At 42.1% G+C, this 19336-nt stretch overlaps 2 protein-coding genes across 2 annotated transcripts; both read left to right on the top strand.

The window, feature by feature from the left end:
• Nucleotides 1–312: 312 nt before the first annotated feature.
• On the top strand, nt 313–9444 carry LOC109482539 (78 kDa glucose-regulated protein). Its single transcript, XM_019785281.1, has 9 exons — nt 313–484; nt 1962–2105; nt 2702–2933; nt 3345–3595; nt 4057–4211; nt 4944–5179; nt 5977–6214; nt 6778–6945; nt 7599–9444. The coding sequence occupies exons 2-9, from the start codon at nt 1963–1965 to the stop codon at nt 8171–8173; spliced, it is 1998 nt and encodes a 665-aa protein (XP_019640840.1). The 5' UTR covers nt 313–484; nt 1962; the 3' UTR covers nt 8174–9444.
• Nucleotides 9445–12691: 3247 nt separating this feature from the next.
• Nucleotides 12692–18899, top strand: LOC109482538 (zinc finger protein 845-like). Its single transcript, XM_019785280.1, has 5 exons — nt 12692–12825; nt 12912–13221; nt 13388–13723; nt 17306–17977; nt 18146–18899. Exons 1-5 carry the CDS (start codon nt 12735–12737, stop codon nt 18897–18899), a joined length of 2163 nt encoding a protein of 720 aa, XP_019640839.1. The 5' UTR covers nt 12692–12734.
• Nucleotides 18900–19336: the final 437 nt, after the last annotated feature.

The following is a 19336-nucleotide window of genomic DNA, read 5'->3' as shown; positions in this document are numbered from 1 at the left end:
CAACCAGAAAACATTGAATCATCAAAGATACAAGTGTCATCATTTTATCACTCTGAGTAATCATAACTCACCGTTTATTGCACGTGGCAGTACATAATTGCTCCAAGTCAACTATTTCTTCAGGGAAACCCTTCACTTCCGGGGTCCCCCGGACGATTTTCGCGGATATGACGTCAGAGATTCTCTACACTGACGTGTATTTTTTCGCGGAGCGAGTCACATGCTGGAGCTTGACCAATCAGAGGAAGACATTTGGATGAGGTGACCAATCAGGAGCAGACATGTTGAAAGGGCTCGGCCAATCAGAGCGCGACACGATCCGGGACGTGGGGAGTGAAATATCGAATGCAATCGGCACAGCGTCACTTTCAACGAGGAAAAGACGACGTGGAGAAGACAGTAGACGAGTAAATTGATCAGATTTAACAGTGTGACAGCTGTTACCCGACTTTCAACAGACTGAGAGCCAACACAGCCAATCCAGGTAAGCACAGATGTCTTTAACTTGGATATTTTTGGTCAATAATTTTATAGAGAGGTTTTTATTTTACCAAGGTGCGCACATGTGACATGGCGGCCATGCCAGCCGGCTTTTTCAGAGTTCCGGGTTTGTCTGAAATCTTGCAGTTCCTTCTCAGAACCAGTGAAACTTGTGTGTAGTCGATGTATAACGGGAACCATTACACCTGTGAAAAATTGAGTCTTTTTGCCGCAAGTTGTGTCCTATAACACTGTTAAAAGTCCGTACCAACGTTTCCGGAAGCTGAAAAAAAGGGAAAATCTTACCTTGAGGATATCTTCCGCCGTATTTCCAAAACTCTTAAGTTACAAGGTGTGTAGGATAGTACTTGTACAGCGAAAAATTTCTGCCATACCTTAAGACTTAATCCGAAATCAAGGCCGCTACTTTTACCAGGTAGGTTTATGTATGGGGGAGGGGGGCGTTTCGTGGCTTACCGAACTGCGGGTCCATCATGATCCAAGTTGCGAAACGACCCGTCTTGAATTGAAGCGAATTGAAGGTAGCCACTGGCAAAAAACATATTTAAGTTTGGAATAGGAGTGACGGTACGTTTTACACAGTACCATTTCCCCTCTTGTCAAATATTGAACATCCTGTTTCTTAATTTAGCATTTTAAGTTTTTTTTTTTAAATTTGCCTTTTAAATTTGATGCAGATGGCACTTGTCAGTCCATGTGATTTCTTACATATCTGGACCACATTTACATGTTGGCCATGTCAAACGATAAAATTCATACACCACTGAAGAGATCATACATTCAAATATGACTGCAACACAAAATGCAATTTTCAGTCATAACATACAGTTACGATTTAGCATATGTCACCACACCTTTTTTTCTCGACAACCACTTGCTATGCAACGGGACCTTAGTTACTGGGCTTGAAATATATTAGCCCTGGAGACTCTTGATTCAGGCTTACATTTCATTACCCTCTGCAAGAGTCGTGGAAAGATCCATCGGCAGAACTGCACATTTCTCATTGGCTCCGTTTTCGCCCCTTTTTTATGCTGTCCTGAGCTTCCCTACAGTATAAAACCACAATTGGCCGGGTTGCTGATGTTCAGATCAGCCTAAATATTCCACAGCGTGACCTAAAACCACTAAACATCGCTAGTGGACAAACCGGGCGGCCATCTTGTATATAGTCTGGAATATCCGTCGGAAACGTTCGGTAGCGTCACGATTACCGAAGCGCGACCGAAAGCTCTCTGATCATAACCGGAAAGGCTGGTGGGGATAGCGACAAAAAAATGGCCATATTTAAAAAGGTAACGATCATTCACCCACAACCTTTGCTTAGAGAGTAACCAGAACAGCTCTAATTTTACCTGCATTAATCTGCAAATACAGGTAATGTTTTGAGCCCTGTTAAGATGTTGACATTTCTATTAGTATTATCCCCACATTCATATCTGTGTTTGCATTCTTTGCAGGATGAAAACTTACACATTTGCGATACTGGCCTTGGCACTTGTCGCCAACGTTGCGCACATCCGTGCTGATGATGATGACGAGGACTCGAAGAAGGACAGCGTAGGAACTGTCGTGGGAATCGATCTGGGAACAACTTACTCATGGTGAGCTTCAGAACTTAAAGTCAAACTCCATTTAGGTGAAGAAATGTAGGCCATAAAATCATTTTCTGGACAAATTTTTTTTTAAACCATGCTCGAATGATGCACTTTTCAGCACCCTTTTTTCCACACTATTGCTTTTTATAGCTAGTAGGAGAATGTTTTGATAGTTTTCACTGACCAGTTTTCTGAGACCAAATCTCAGAAAAAATATTTATCTTTCTAATGTCATATTTGGTACGATAGTACATGTATGTTATGTGTTTGAAACTTTCAAGCCCATAATTGCAAATGTAAGAGTTTAGAATTCTTCTGTACAGAATGGTGGATTACTGTAATTCACTTTATGTTCGCGGTAGCAAAATTTTTTGTCTGAGAAAAATTGACGTGGCAGCAGGTGCAGGAAAAAGAAAGTTGGCAGATTATTTGTTCACGGTAATGATAAGTTTGCAGTACAGCAGTGGCTGCGAAAAATGTGGACACAAAAGAACAGTGAAAAAATTGTGAATTACGGTACTTTGTCTTCCCATTTAACTGTGATTCATATAAACTGAGACTGTTCAACTTATGTTTGCAATGTTGCCTGTTTTCTTCCCCAGTGTCGGAGTGTACAAGAACGGACGTGTGGACATCATCGCTAACGACCAGGGAAACCGGATCACCCCTTCGTACGTCGCCTTCACGGCGGAGGGCGAGCGTCTGGTGGGAGACGCCGCCAAGAACCAGCTGACGACCAACCCCGAGAACACCGTCTTTGACGTCAAGCGTCTGATTGGCCGAACATGGGACGACCCATCCGTGCAGCACGATCTGAAGTATTTCCCATTCAGGGTAAGACACAATTTTATCTCAAGTTTACTTCTGAGTATGGAAGTGCTGTTTTGGGTTGCTGAGGGATGAGTTTTTGTATCTGTTCATTCAGGCAGTGTAGGTTGACAGCATGTGGGTGAGGGAAGGAAGATTGACAGGCAAAGTGACAAAAAGTCAAAGATCTTAACATCTGCATGGGAGTCAGCAAGGGAAAGAAAGCTGAGGAAGTTGCATACTAGTATTTTTCATGATCCTGAAATCTGTGATGTCTTATTCTCCTTTAATGCTTTATTCATGGAAATATATTTGTCAGTTACATCATCATCATTCTCAGAAATATTAAAAGTAAAAATTTTTTTATCAACTCTCTTCTAGCTTGGACTTTGTCTGGAAAAATACTGAGATTTTAAAGACCTTGCTTTTGTTTTACAGGTGAAGAACAAGAACAGCAAGCCGCACATTTTCGTGGACATCGGTGAGGAAAAGGACCGCATGTTCGCGCCGGAGGAACTCAGTGCCATGATTCTCGGGAAGATGAAGGAAACGGCCGAGGCCTACCTGGGGAAGACGGTCACCCACGCCGTCGTTACCGTCCCCGCCTACTTCAACGACGCCCAGCGCCAGGCTACCAAGGACGCCGGTACCATCGCTGGCTTGAACGTCATGAGGATCATCAACGAACCGTAAGTATTTTCTCTCTGAAATCTTTTCAGTTGGCACAGATATCCTTTTCGTTATGGGCAACGCGATGAGGTTCATCAATGAACAATAAGTATTCCCTTCCTGAAATCTTTTTACTAGTAGTTGGAATAGATATCCTTTTGCTTATTGGCAACAAGAAAAGTTTATTTAATGTTATTAAGGGACTTCAATAGTTTGGTACAAATACAACATCAAAGATGACTACAATTTTCTAACAGTAATGTCCTTACAATGAAGATTGGAAAATATTGATGATAACAATAAAACAACATTTCTTAAAACAAGTAGAGAAATATTCAATGTTGTATGCCATACATTGTACCTGACACAATTGTTGTGCAATAAACTGACTTATTTTTTTGGCGATGCCTCAGGAGCTGAGTCATTTTTGAAGTATAATACCATCAATCTGAAAAAAAATACTTCTCTCTTTACTCCACAGAACTGCTGCTGCCATTGCCTATGGTCTGGATAAGAAGGAGGGAGAGAAGAACATCCTCGTGTTCGATCTCGGTGGTGGAACCTTCGACGTGTCTCTCCTGACCATCGACAACGGAGTGTTCGAGGTGGTGGCCACCAACGGAGACACTCACTTGGGTAAAGCCTCCTTTGATTGATTGATTGCCATTGTTTGACATGAAATTGTTACATATGTGAATGGTACATTGTTCCTCTACATTGTAAATACTTTGTGTAATGGCCATTTCATATGTTTCATACATGTATGTAAATGGTACATTGTTCCTCTACATTGTAAATTTTTTGTTTACTAGCTATTTTATGTTTTGCGTTTGAAATAGAAATATTTAAGGATGGAAGATTCTCTTCCTTATTTTTCCCTTATCTGAAATCATAGCACTTAGACTTTGTAAAACAAAGGGGAAATACAGTCTCATAGCCTTCTTCAGGCCATAGTGGCAGTGGGTTGGGGCCCATCCCTCTCCTTCCACCGCCTTTTAGTTTTTAAGTTTTGCCTCCCCAACTGAAGTCAGGTACCCGTTTTATACCTGGGTAAAGTTGTGTTAAGTGCCTTTTCCCAACGAGACAACATCAAGGAATCAAACCCGCAACCTTTCGATCTTGTGTCCCCTAGCCTAACCACTAGTCCATTTGATGCCAGGTTTTACGGACATTACCAACACCAGCAATTACTTTGTACCAGAAGCTAAATTTATGAGTGAAGACTAAGTCTTTTATTCAGCCGACTTAATTCCGTTGGCTGAATAAAAGACTTGGTTGTGTAAAAAGAGTCTCTTCACTCAGTGTCTTACCAACCTGATGAAACTATTCATGGAAGCTAAATGTGTGATTTTTTTACTTCCTCATCAGGCGGTGAGGACTTTGACCAGCGTGTGATGGAACACTTCATCAAGCTGTTCAAGAAGAAGAAGGGGAAGGACATCCGTAAGGACAACCGTGCGGTGCAGAAGCTGCGTCGGGAGGTGGAGAAGGCTAAGCGCGCCCTCAGCGCCCAGCACCAGACACGTATCGAGATCGAGTCCTTCTTCGACGGCGAAGACTTCTCCGAGTCCCTCACCCGTGCCAAGTTTGAGGAACTGAACATGGTGAGCATTTGATATTTTGAAGCCTGTGTGGAATGTTTCGGGGGGTTTTCTAGAAAAATTTAGCATGAGGGAGCAGATCGCAAGCATGGTGAGGGAGTGAAGCGGCCGAGAGGGGATTTTTTATGAGAGTAACAGACTAACAGTTTGTAATGCTAGAATGCATTGTTGTATTGTTTTTACATCTTTACTAGAAAAAGATCATTTTGAGAAAGACTAAATAGTGTGTAAGTAGGGTTCAATCTAAAAGTTGATATGAGGGAGCTGGCTGGTTGCATGAGGGAGCACTGCCTTTATTCCTGTTTAGAAAAACCCTTGGTGTATGCATTTGTAGTAAAATTGTACCATTTCTTATTTCTAGGTTTTTGAAGTAGACGTGTTTCCTTTATATGTCAGTTGGCATTGTTTGTTGTATTAAAAACTGGACACTACTTTAAGTTTGCAAACCTGTCTTACATTTTCTAGTTTCTAGTGAATGTACTGGGCCCCTTTTGTCCCATGTAAAAAGAAGCTATCCTTTGAAAGATTGTTTGTTTGAACCTTTGTTTATTCAAGGACGTTATATCAGCAAAATGTCCTTGGTTTATTTAAATACTAGTATACATGTACTTAAATTGGCCTCCTGGCCTTTTTTCTTGGAGGTTATGAGGGAATATTTTTGTTTCTTCCATCTCAATTTTTTTTTGGTCAGCTAACTCTTGAAGTGAGAGCTCCTATGTCCAACAATGTACATTTTGTAGCTGTAACCAATATGAAAAACTACATAATTGAAAAGTTTCCTTATTTTTGTGTTATTCCAGGATCTGTTCCGTTCCACCATGAAGCCGGTACAGAAGGTTCTGGAAGACTCTGACCTGTCCAAGAGTGAGGTCCACGAGATCGTTCTCGTCGGCGGATCCACCAGGATCCCCAAGATCCAGCAGCTGGTGAAGGAGTTCTTCAACGGGAAGGAGCCGTCCCGCGGAATCAACCCTGACGAGGCCGTGGCGTACGGAGCTGCCGTCCAGGCCGGCGTGCTGAGCGGAGAGGAGGAGACTGGTACGTGTCAACTTTTTAAACCTTTTTTTTCACTGTATTCCTAGATATATACACTTTGATAACAATTAATTTCAAGATTGTATCATTTGTCCAGCAATTCATACATAAATTTTTTTACTATGTCATTTGTCCAGCAATTCATACATAAATTTTTTTACTATGTCATTTGCCCAGCAATTCAGACTTCAAATTTTTAAGTATGTCAACTTGATGTATTAGCTTTTTTTCTCCATTTACATTCAATGATATTGCTGTAATTCCTGTCTTTCTCTTTGTGCAGTGTTCTAGCCAGCATCCATCTTAACTGACAAAAATCGATGTGTAAATATATGGAAAGAGATGTCATTAAAATAAGCTAAGTCTGCGAGTAAAATGTTCACCTCAAAATGCAGGAAATAGTGTTTCAGTGAGTCAAGACTTGGGGATCAGGATTGTTGCACCTTTAGCACATGACATTGCCAAACAAAAAACTGGATTGTAGATGTTTAGGATATGAAGCAATGAACTTATTTCAACGTATGACAAGTTAAAGATGTTAATGAATTGTTCTGTGTTTCCCATAGGTGACCTTGTGCTTCTTGATGTCAACCCCCTGACCATGGGTATCGAGACTGTCGGCGGTGTCATGACCAAGCTCATCCCCCGTAACTCTGTCATCCCCACCAAGAAGTCTCAGATCTTCTCCACAGCAGCAGACAACCAGCCCACTGTCACCATCCAGGTGTTCGAAGGTAAGCACAACTTTCATTCTTTTCGTTGAAGAGATTCATTTGTCACATATAACAGTTACTAGAGAATTCTTTCATCAGTGACAATTTATTTGAAGGGTGAGAGTACTAACCTCTCATCTACATTGAAAATTTGGAGGTTAGTACTCTCACCCTTCAAATAACTTGTCACTGATGAAAGAATTCTCTAGTAACTTTCATTCTTTTGTAGTCACCATACCACATATTCTGCAGTCATGTATCAGGACAGGAATGCTGGCAGCATATGCAATCTAGTGCAGATAAAATTGAACCATTTTGCACTAAGTTTAAAGTAATTTTTGAAGAAGACCTTTAGTATGATCCATACTTCCTGAATGTAGTGCAGGTAAAACTTGAAACTCTACTGCAGAAATGAAGTGAAATTCAATGGGTTACACATCCAGTCACTTATCCAAAATGTGTGAGGAATTTTTAAACTGTTCTTCAAGAATTACCAGAATTTTTGACTGAATCCCTTGGTCTTCCTCAGCAAAAATTATGGTTGGAAAATAGTTAAAAGATTTTCATATAATTTTTTCACCAATTCAGATGAACTTTCATGCAAGTATGACAACCAGAATTAGCAACACAGCATATCTCAAAATAACTTGTATTCTTTTGTTGTGTCTTCACAGGTGAGCGACCAATGACAAAGGACAACCATCTCCTCGGAAAGTTTGACCTGAACGGCATCCCCCCGGCTCCGCGCGGCGTACCCCAGATCGAGGTCACCTTCGAAATCGACGTCAATGGCATCCTCAAAGTGTCGGCAGAAGACAAGGGCACGGGCAACAAGGAAAAAATCACCATCACCAATGACCAGAACAGGCTCTCACCCGAGGACATCGAGAGAATGGTCTCCGACGCGGAAAGATTCGCAGAGGACGACAAGAAGGTCAAGGAAAAGGTCGAGGCCAGAAACGAGCTGGAAAGCTACGCCTACTCGCTCAAGAACCAGATCGGTGACAGCGAGAAGCTCGGAGGCAAGCTCGAGGATGACGACAAGGAGAAAATCTCAGAAGCCATCGAGGACAAAATCTCCTGGCTCGAAAGCAACCAGGACGCAGAAACAGAGGACTTTAAGGCAAAAAAGAAGGAATTGGAAGAGGTAGTAACGCCGATCATCAGCAAATTGTACGAGGGACAGGGTGGGGCACCACCACCCTCAGGGGAAGAGGAAGAAGATGACTCAGAAAAAGACGAGCTATAAGACAGTGGGAACCAAGAAGGGGGAGGGGGGGTGTTAGAATCTTACACTTGTAGGTAGACAGTCACCAGCGTAGTTCTATCCTGAAATCCTGTTTAAATCATTACCTTGTGCAGTAGAATGTTATGAAAATTTGGAACGGCAAACTCCAGAAACTTGTGTCAATTCAGTATTTTCTAGTTGAGAGACCTTGTTCATTTTTTTTATTACCAAGATTTAATCTTACATCCAAGGGTGTACATTTACATTGACTCTCTTATCTAAGCTAGCGGCCTCTACAGATTATAGAAAATGTTGTTTGCTTCCCAAGAAATTTGAGCATGGACACTTCCAACTGTAACTTATGTTCTATATGATGTTGTACTTGTTGTATAAAAAGGTTGTAATTTCTTCCTCAAGCAACATATAGTGATGTAGCCTCTACCAGGCTTCGGAAGTGGCTGGATAGAGCAGAAATCGGTCAGATTCGATAGACAGATAGCATGTCAGTGGAGTTATTCTGCTAAGGGAGTACATTTGCCGCACAAATTTGATCAAACCCAACAGGTTTCGGATGTGGCAAAAATACATTTCTACTCCTTTAGTAGACCAACTCCCATTGCATGTTACCAGTCTATTTGGCCAATTTCTGCTCTTTTCAGCCATTTCCGAAGCCTGCTAGAGGCTATATATTAGTAATGCAGTCTTTTGCAGTTACGTACATGTAGTGGTGAATGGTTATTGTTGTAATATTAAACTCTGATATGTCTGCATTATTTTTGATTGTACAGAAATGTGACCAAAGGCCAGGTAACTCCTGAATTCCAATGCCTGTTGTACAATCACATCGGCAGAACGTACTGCGCCTATGCAAAACCCTGATTTTTCGCAGTATTCGTTGGATGTTTGGTCAATGTTGCATCAGAATTTTGCCTGTTGCAGACAGCATTTTTTCTGACACAGTCATTTGGAAACTACAGACGGACGTTAACCTTATGTGCACGAATACGACCTTGTATGAGATGTTCTGTCGCAGTGCTAGGCAAAATACATTACGGATTTCATGCAGGCGCAGTACGTTCTGCCGACGTGCTTGTTGTACCCTGTGTTTTCCCGCGCATGCTTGTATAATCAAAGCAGTATGTTCTCAGCTGTGTCTAAGGTCAACAGAAGTTTACAAGAGAAAGAAAAAAAAATAAACTATTTTTGTTAGCTGAAATGGTCAGCTGAGTTATCCACCCTGAGAATACTTATTTGTAAAATATCAGATGATGATATTAAAAAGAAGTTGATGACAAAGAATTTCGTATTGTTTGTTTCTTTCACATGATATTTAGAAAGAGAGAAATTTGTTTCAATCATAATAAATAGAGGTAGTGTATATTAATGCATAAATAAGATTTATTTATCAATTTAAGAGATTTGAAATTAATGATTTGAGTCAGAAATTAAAGACAGCTTAAAGTCAACTGTAAAGGAGGTTCACAAATAAGGCAAAGGTACAGGACTTAAACAAAACATGATCAGGCAATTATTTTGGGGGGTCTTGGGTCCTTCTAAAGTTATTTGACACTTAGCCTGGGTGCCAGACCTGTAGTGCTCATTGAGATACTTTGTGTCCAGTCTGTAACAGTGGGGGGTTTATATTAGCTACCAACTGACCTAGCCTGTGTATACACAAGCTCTCGGCTGGAGGTTAATGATTTTGGGGGGCGGCGGCCGCCAGGAGCGCGATTTAGTCAGGCTACCAACTGACCCGGCCGATGGGTTACAACAAGGCATTGTTCCAACTAGAAAAAATTATAATTTCGAGTCTCTTGGTGGGGCCAGGTAAACTACATCTATGTGTCTACAGTGCAAGAGTAACGTACAAGAGAAACGGCTTCAACTTTTCAAGCAAGGCAGCCCATAGACATATTGGACATAGACCAAAGGGCATTTTAATAGCTAATACCAATACCAGCTAATACCAATAGATCAGTGGATGGTTCAGTTTGAAAACACAGTGAAAAATTAGAGGTGATATCTAATTGATACCGCATTGCTTTGGTAAGTTTTTTGGTAGGTTTTGAAATACCCCATGTTATAAAATGTCCAATTCCTTGCCATTACTGCATAGACAGATTCCATAGAAGACCAGCATTGTGTCTGCCATAGCAAGGTAGCTGCTTGGTCATAGGGTGTAGACTCTACCAGGCTTCAGGTGCGGCAAAATGTTCTCTCCCAACAGACAAACTGCCCTGGCATGTTATCTTTCTATTTGGCCGATTTCTACTGTTTCCAGCCGCCTCCCGAAGCCTGGTAGAGGCTACATATTACATTAGGACCTTAATACTTACACAGGGCAAAAAAAACAGTGTCTAGATCTACTAACATCACACATGACAAGCTTTTTCCTATGTATATGTTTTGACATTGTCGAGGAGCCCTATATGAACAAATGATAACACAATATAATTCAAAGTACAGTATTTCGAGCCCTGAATTCAGGTCAAAGAAATTTAGCCAGCTGTCAGGGGTTCTGTCATTTGTTGGAGAGAGCCTCTTTGAATTCAGAAGTTCTTGATGATGTTTTTCCTCTCCAGGGGGTCTTTATGAGAAGCGGCCCCTGATTGGCCACAGCATCATTTTAGCCCCCCTCCCCATCAGGACTACAAAATACGTCACTTGTCAGGCAAGCTTGGCTGTGAGCGGACGCGTCGACAGGCTTTTGTGCTAGTATATCTCCAGGTCTTTCGGTAACTGTAAGGCTGTATCAAATTTGCCAGGCAGTAGCCATTTGCCTCCCGCCAAGTTTGGATGCCGCGGACAAAAACATATCCCACTGAAAACGCCTAAAAGCATCGTGTCAAAGATAAGGCGGATCCTAAACCTCTGCTTGGAGAGTTCTTTTGTGCGCTCGTCACAAGAAAGAGGCCCTCGATTCCGCACTTGGGATTGTGACTGCTGACCTTCGCAAGGTAAACATGTTGTTGTTTTTGTCCCGTTCAGATGTAAAGAGTTTTACTTGAAAAATGTTTAGCACTCTCCATTTTACTTTTGTCTTGCGGGTTTGATACAGTAACTCTTTATGTAAGGATCTATATATAGTGAAGTAGCTTGGCATTCTGGCCTAGCCTCTACCAGGCACCGCGGATCGCTGAAAGTACAGTAGATCGCTGGAAGTATAGTAGAAATTGGCCCACAGTGAAATTGGCCGAAATTCGTGGATCTTCTAATTCCTGGGATCTTCTCTGGTATACTATCCCTTTACCAGTCTACTATTTTCAGCCATCTGCGATGCCTCGTAGAGGCTAAATTCTGGCTATTTCCGGGTACGTAACAAAACTGCATTTTTCAACGTCAAGTTTGCAAGATGAATCAACACTTTTCCGATGGCATACTGATGGCCACTGATATATGTGAGGGAAAATGCGACGTCGATGACGGAAAACGTAGCTTGTTTTGTTACTTTTTTGTGTGTAGCATTCTTGCTATTTATGCATTTATGGGCGGTGCCCCTAAAAATATGGAGACAGCTGGCGTAGTACAGCTGTTTTGGGGGCTATTTCAGACGTAACCGTAACATTTAATAAGACAGCTGGCGTAGTACAGCTGTCTCCTGTGCAGGCCCCGCGGCGGTGGGGAAAAGTTTTTAACGCGTTATTACCTCCATGAAAATGGAGGTATTGTTTTTGGAGTGTCTGTGTGTGTGTGTGTCTGTGTGTGTGTCCGTGTGTTTGTGTTTCCGCACATTTGTAGTCAGCATAACTTCAAAACGCCTTTATGGATTGTGATGATATTTGGTATGCTGGTAAGTCTTTAGGAAGACAAAGGTCAAGGTCAAATATGGGCCTCCTGGTGGATGACCTTGGTACTGCAGCAGAAATTCCGGTTTTTGTATCTTTTGTCCTGAACATGCTATGGTCTTGACTTTTTGGTGACAGATAGCTTTTCCTGTCAGGAATAAGTGGTGTGGGTTTGGTCCCCCTAGCAGCTTGTTCTGGAACTGCAGGGCACTTTTTGGCGAAATCTTTAAAAGCCAACAAGTCCAGATAGGAACAATGTATTTTCATCATTTTTGGTGTGTAGGTAGCTGAAAGAGAGTTGTACATAATTAAATGCAAACTATGCAAATGAGGACTTCATTCGCATAATTAATGTGGAAAGTGTGTAATTCCAGTGTTTTACATCATGGGACTTTGATACATGTAATGTTTATAATCTATGGCAGGAGGAATATGACGAAATGCCAATTATGCAAATACGGACCTAATTTGCATAATTGATCTCAAAATTCTATGATTCCTTATTGGTAAATGATAGGAATTTCATACTTGGAACATGTGCAAGTTAATCAAAAGTTAACATCACGGTGCATTTATTATGTTTATGTAGAGGTCATTTGCATAATTAAAATAATAAATTAGATAAGCGTGGAACTTGCAGCTTATTTCAATTCTTGTGGAAAACCCCGCTTAGTGATTGATAACTGGTTCTTACAAAACACATGAAAGCACTTTGCGTCTCCAAATCGTTTCAATTGTAAGGTTTCATCTTTATTAAACCATTTTCATTATTTCTACAGGGCACAAATATCATTAGCATGGCAGCAAGAGCACCTCACCTGACACCTGCTTCTCACAAGCGTAAAGGTGAGAAACCCTACAGGTGTGAGGAGTGCAGCAGGCAGTTCGGTCAGGCTGTCTCACCTCAAAATACACATGCGGACTCACACAGGTGAGAAACCCTACAAGTGTGAGGAGTGCAGTAGGCAGTTCAGTCAGGCTGGGTTCGTTGAAGACCCACATGCGGACTCACACTGGTGAGAAACCCTACAGGTGTGAGGAGTGCAGCAAACAGTTCAATGAGCTGGGTCCTCTGAAGGCCCACATACGGACTCACACTGGTGAAAAACCGTACAAGTGTGAGGAGTGCAGCAGGCAGTTTACTACGCTGGGTGGTCTGCGGAATCATATAGGAACTCACACTGGTGAGAAACCGTTCAAGTGTGAGGAGTGCAGCAAACAGTTTAGAAGGCTGGGTCATCTGAAAGATCACATGCGAACTCACACTGGTGAGAAACCGTACAGGTGTAAGGAGTGCAACAAACAGTTCAGTCAGCTGAGTAATCTGCGGACGCATATAAGAACTCACACTGGTGAGAAATCCTACAGGTGTGAGGAGTGCAGCAAGCAGTTCAGTCGGCTGGCTGTCTGCAGAACACATGCAAACTCACACAGGTGAGAAACACTACAGTTGCGAGAAGTGCAGTAAGCAGTTCAGTCAGCTGGATCATCTGAAGAGACACATGCGGACTCACACCGATGAGAAACCCTACCGGTGTGAGGAGTGCAGCAGACAGTTCAGTGAGCTGGGTCATCTAAAGCAACACATGCGGACTCACACTGGTGAGAAACCCTACAGGTGTGAGGAGTGCAACAGCCAGTTTAGAACGTCGAGTGTTCTGAAGGTACACATGCGGACTCACACTGGCGAGAAACCGTACACGTGTGAGGAGTGCAACAACCAGTTTAGTCAGCTGGGTAATCTGAAAATGCACATGCGGACTCACACTGGTGAGAAACCCTACAGGTGTGAGGAGTGCGGCAAACAGTTCAGTCAGCTGGGTCATCTGAAAGATCACAGCCGGACTCACACTGGGGATAAACCCTACAGATGCATGCGAGAAGTGCAGGTTGGAAAGTCTAAAGACACACACCCGAACTCACACAGATGAGAAACCCTACAGGTGCGAGGAGTGCAGCAGGCAGTTCGGTCAGCTGGATAATCTATAAAAGCACATGCGGACTCACACTGGGGAGATGTGAGAAGTGCAGCAGTATAGGTCAGCAGGCTGGAATATCTAAAGATACACATACGGGCCTCACAAAGGAAAGAAACCATATTAGTGTGAATAGTGCAGCAGACAATTTCAGTACAGCAAATAATCTGAAGACCCGCTTGCGAACTTACTCTGGGAAGAAAACCTACAGATGTAAGGAGTGCAGCGAACAGTTCAGTAATCAAAGTTCTTTGAAGAGACATAAATATGAAGGCTCGCAGTGGTGGAGCGGGCCAATTTAGGACATTGACACTTACATGGAAGACCGACCGTAAAATGCCAGGAAGTAGCGTTGAAAACGATGTCACTTCGACAACCGTAGTTTGATGTCCTGATGTAAAGACTTACAAGACTCCACTAGTAATAATTATTGTAGTGTTTAAGTGTGGAGAATTGACAAGTATTGAACGGCTCATTGTCAATTCAGCACTCTGATGTCAGTAGTTGACATTGCCGTTTCTACTGCTTTGACTACTTACTGTAAATAAATAACCCACTAATATCAAAATATTTAAGATCAAGTGTGCTAAAACTAAACTAGCAGAAATAATTGAGCTAAGAATTGTACGTTGGTAGATATTCTAAGAGTAAGTAATGCTGAGTTACTGATAGTGCTACTAATCTAAAATGCGTTAAACTGTCTTGCTAGCTGGCTTGCTGTCCTAACATTTTATGATATGCATTTAGACCTAGTATCCCTGCCTAGATTTTGTCTATTATACGCACCAGTTTCTTCAATAAATCGAAAGAATTATGACTTACATACGAAATGTGCTGTTGTGTTTTGTACAAGAGGAGGGACTCAATGTGATCGTGAACACAAAGTCTCAAACACATTGATTGTGAAATACAATATATCTGGTTAAAATACAACGTATTTTGTTTTTGACTGACACATATGAAATCATATTATATTCAAAACTGCTTATATTGACAGACTGCCCGTATGTGGCGTTACAATCGTGTGAACAATATCAAAACACCAGGCATAACAGATTCTTTTTTTCCAGAACTATCGTTAAGTGGAACTCGCTTCCACCAAGTACAGTAGTAGGGGCATCGTCACAAAATAAGCTAGAAGTTAGATGTCCAAAGGTTTGGTGTAACAGGTCGTTAGGTGCAATATAGCCAGCTGCCGCTGCGGTCAGTGCCCGCGAACCTGGTGTGCTATGCTTAAGGTCGGTTATACTAGGAATGCAGATTATAATGTCAATGTACAGACTTACAAGGTCTTTGCCAAGTTTCTATCACACTAGACAGAGTCACGTTGTTGTCCGGACTGGATTGTTTTTTCCACAAACCCGTCTGGGCCTCTGTACGCTGTCTGCTTTATTGAATGCCCCACGTCTTTGTTGCCAAGCTGTCTGCCATCTGTTGTGAGATCTCATCCTTTAGCAAAGGCTCCACAGTTTGCATCAAACCAATGTTGTTGGAAATGGAGGCCATCAAAACACAGTTACTGTCTCAAACAGAACCACGGCGCTTAACCAGCAATTAAACCACTATATCAAGACGTCAGCAGTGGAGCCTGATTTCGAGGCTAATGTGAATCAACATGCTGTATATTATTCCCGTGCGTGTATGAGAGGCACCCCCTGATTGGTAGCAGAATATGGAAATTAGACCCTTCAGACCGTACACGATATTTACGTCACTTGTCAGGCAAGCTGAAGCTGTGAGCGGACGCGTCGACAGACTTTTCTGCGTCAAAGCAAGCAAGGACCTTCACATAGCTTCTTGGTCACAGAAAGGAGGCCTTCAACAAGCTGCTACCGCTGATATTTGTAAGGTAATATCTTATTTTTTGTCTCTTTCAGATTGAACATATGATAACTTGTATCGAAGAGAAAAATTCTCTGTTCCCCTTTGTCGACACGTTCCTCAAACGCTTTGGTATATTTTATACATCAAAGTAAAGAACTATTCTTGCATTCTGGTCACAGTTTGACACTAGCTTGTGCACTGGACAAAATAATAGTCTTCTACTAGCTTCTAACTCAACTCTAATTTTTACGTCGGCAGACGTATCAGTTGAACAAAGGAGGTTGAAATCAAAGAGGTAAAAAATTCTGATTTTTAACCTACATGAGTTTGCACATTCCCATACAGAGTACAAAATCGCTATTCTCAACTTTAGCCTTAGTCACGCAAACGATTGTCAGGATGATGCAATCTACTTTAATTCTGGAGAAAAGAGTTACTAGCTAACAAAATTATGACGACTTTAGCTGTTAAGAGGAAAAAAGAAGAAATTCAACAGATGTTTGTCACCAGATTCCTACGGGCCAGGCTAGGGCTGGCAGACCGTTTGCACAAAAGCTTTGGTTGAATCATAAAAGGCGAGAGGTCACTTTTAGCATATGAATGTACGGAGTCAGACTGCACATTGTTGTTGGTTCTGACTGACTGAACAGCCTGCCACTTTTTTCAACAAGAAAGCTCTGAAAGGGAAGGGAAAATATATTCATCACTAAGAAGGCCATACCAATTTCATCAGTTGGTTCTCGGAATCGCAATCTACTTTCTGTCGACAAGAAAAAATGCCCTAAATTCCCATTCCGTAAATTTGTAATTCCATCTTACTAAATCCTCATTGTATGGCTTTCTGATAATGGGAAATGCTCTGAGTGGCTTTCACTCTCATAATTGTGCACATTTTATCCAATGAATTTATATATCTGCATCATGCAACAAAATCTAGTTGTTTTTTTTTATTTTTTACTTTGAACTTTTTAATAGTTTTCAACAAACCAATGAATCTAATGTACAATGGTAGTACCAGGATAAAGTTGGTTGTTATATTTTCTTCGATTCTGTTTATTATAGTTGTTCTTCAAGCCCTTAAAATAATGGTTGACATAATGTTTCTTTAATACGTTGTATCTTCAAATATCATAAGATAAAAGTAGCTTGTGTACACCTTCTATTTATTACAAAATTTAAAAACTAATTACAAAATTAACTAATAATGACAAAAGTACTAGTACCATGTGAATCTAGTAAAGAAGAAGTGAGAAATCAGAACATAACAACAACAGCATGTTGCTTAACACGTCGCTGCATAACGTCTACAGGACATCGGCCGGCATGGCAGCAAGAGCGCCGTCTCATCTGACACCAGCTTCTTCACGTACTAACAACTATGGTGGTGAGAAACCCTACAGGTGCGAGGAGTGCAGCAAACAGTTCAGTAGGCTGGGTCATCTGCAGAGCCATATAAGAACTCAAACTGGTGAGAAACCCTACAGGTGTGAGGAGTGCAGCAAACAGTTTACCAAGCTGGGTCATTTGCAGACGCACATGATAACTCATACTGGAGATAAACCTTACAGGTGTGAGGAGTGTAGTAGACAGTTCAGTCAGCTGGGTCATCTGAAGACTCACATACGGACTCACACTGGTGAGAGACCCTACAGGTGTAAGGAGTGCAACAAACAGTTTACTACGCTAAGTAAACTGAAGATACATATGAGAACTCACACTGGAGAGAAACCCTACAGGTGTGAGGAGTGCAGCAAACAGTTTAGTCAGCTGAGTCATCTGAAGACACATATGACAACCCACGCTGGTGAGAAACCCTACGGGTGTGAGGAGTGCAGCAGGCAGTTCAGTCGGCTGGGTCATCTGAAGACACATATTAGAACTCACACTGGTGAGAAACCCTACAGGTGTGAGGAGTGCAGCAAACGGTTCAGTAGGCTGGGTCATCTGAAGACCCACATACGAATGCACAACGGTGAGAAGCCCTACAGGTGTGAGGAGTGCAGCAAACAGTTTAGTCAGCTGAGTCATCTGAAGACACATATGACGACCCACGCTGGTGAGAAACCCTACAGGTGTGAGGAGTGTAGTAGACAGTTCAGTCAGCTTGCTCATCTGAAGACTCACATGCGGACTCACACTGGTGAGAAACCCTACAAGTGTGAGGAGTGCAGCAAACAATTTAGTACGCTGGTTTCTCTGACGAGACATATTCGAACTCACACTGGTGAGAAACCCTACAGGTGTGAGGAGTGCAACAAACAATTTAGTACGCTGGATTCTTTGACGAGACATATTCGAACTCATACTGGTGAGAAACCCTACAGGTGTGAGGAATGCAGCAAACAGTTTAGTGACCTGGGCCATCTGAAGATACATATGAGAACTCACACAGGATAGGAACCCTACAGATGTGAGGAGTGCAGCAGACAGTTCAGTCAGCTGGGTGATCTGAAGAAACATATTAGAACTCACACTGGTGAGAAACCCTACAGGTGTGAGGAGTGCAGCAAACAGTTCAGTCAGCTGGGTCATCTGAAGAGACATATTAGAACTCACACTGGTGAGAAACCCTACAGATATGAGGAGTGCAGCAAACAGTTTACCAAGCTGGGTCATTTGCAGACGCACATGATAACTCATACTGGAGATAAACCTTACAGGTGTGAGGAGTGTAGTAGACAGTTCAGTCAGCTGGGTCATCTGAAGACTCACATACTGACTCACACTGGTGAGAAACCTTACATGTGTGAGGAGTGCAACAAACAATTTACTACGCTGAGTAATCTGAAGATACATATAAGAACTCACACTGGACAGAAACCCTACAGGTGTGAGGAGTGCAACAAACAGTTTAATACGCTGAGTAATCTGAAGATACATATTCGAACTCACACTGGTGAGAAACCCTACAGGTGTGAGGAGTGTAACAAACAGTTCAGTCAGCTGAGTCATCTGAAAACACATATGAGGACCCACGTGCACGCTGGTGAGAAACCCTACAGGTGTGAGGAGTGCAGCAAACGGTTCAGTAGGCTGGGTGATCTGAAGACCCACACACGAACGCACACCGGTGAGAAGCCCTACAGATGTGAGGAGTGTAGCAGCCAGTTCCGTACGTTGAGTAATCTAAAGAGACACGTGCGGACTCACACCGGTGAGTAGCCCTACAGGTGTGAGGAGTGTAGCAGCCAGTTCAGATACCAAAAGTCTTTGAAGAGACAAACAGCACTTACATTGACATTTACATGGAAGACTAGAAGTAAAATGTGAAGATTCAACGTTGTCAAACTTCTCCATGGAAAACAATGACTGTCTAGACGTCTGATGACTCAACTAAGAGAGACTCAAATACTCCATATAATTGCAATTTTTTAATATGAACAATTGACCTATATCATGAAAGTTCATCTGTGTTGGTAGTTACATGTTTAAAGTTAAAACTTTGGTCCAACACAAAAAATTCTCTCACCTAGAGCTTTCGACCAGACACTCGCGAAGCTTGTCACGTGGCTTCTTTGAAGTGTGACGTCAACACTGGGTCAAAGGTATCTGGTAGACGATGTTCGAACCCCCGACGCGGTTCAATTGAAGGGTGATGG

The sequence above is a fragment of the Branchiostoma belcheri genome, unplaced genomic scaffold (assembly GCF_001625305.1).
Source record: "Branchiostoma belcheri isolate BF01 breed outbred unplaced genomic scaffold, Haploidv18h27 scaffold6, whole genome shotgun sequence".
NCBI lineage: Eukaryota > Metazoa > Chordata > Leptocardii > Amphioxiformes > Branchiostomatidae > Branchiostoma > Branchiostoma belcheri.
Note: the sequence above shows the minus strand (reverse complement) of the source record. Positions and strands in the feature narration are given on the sequence as shown.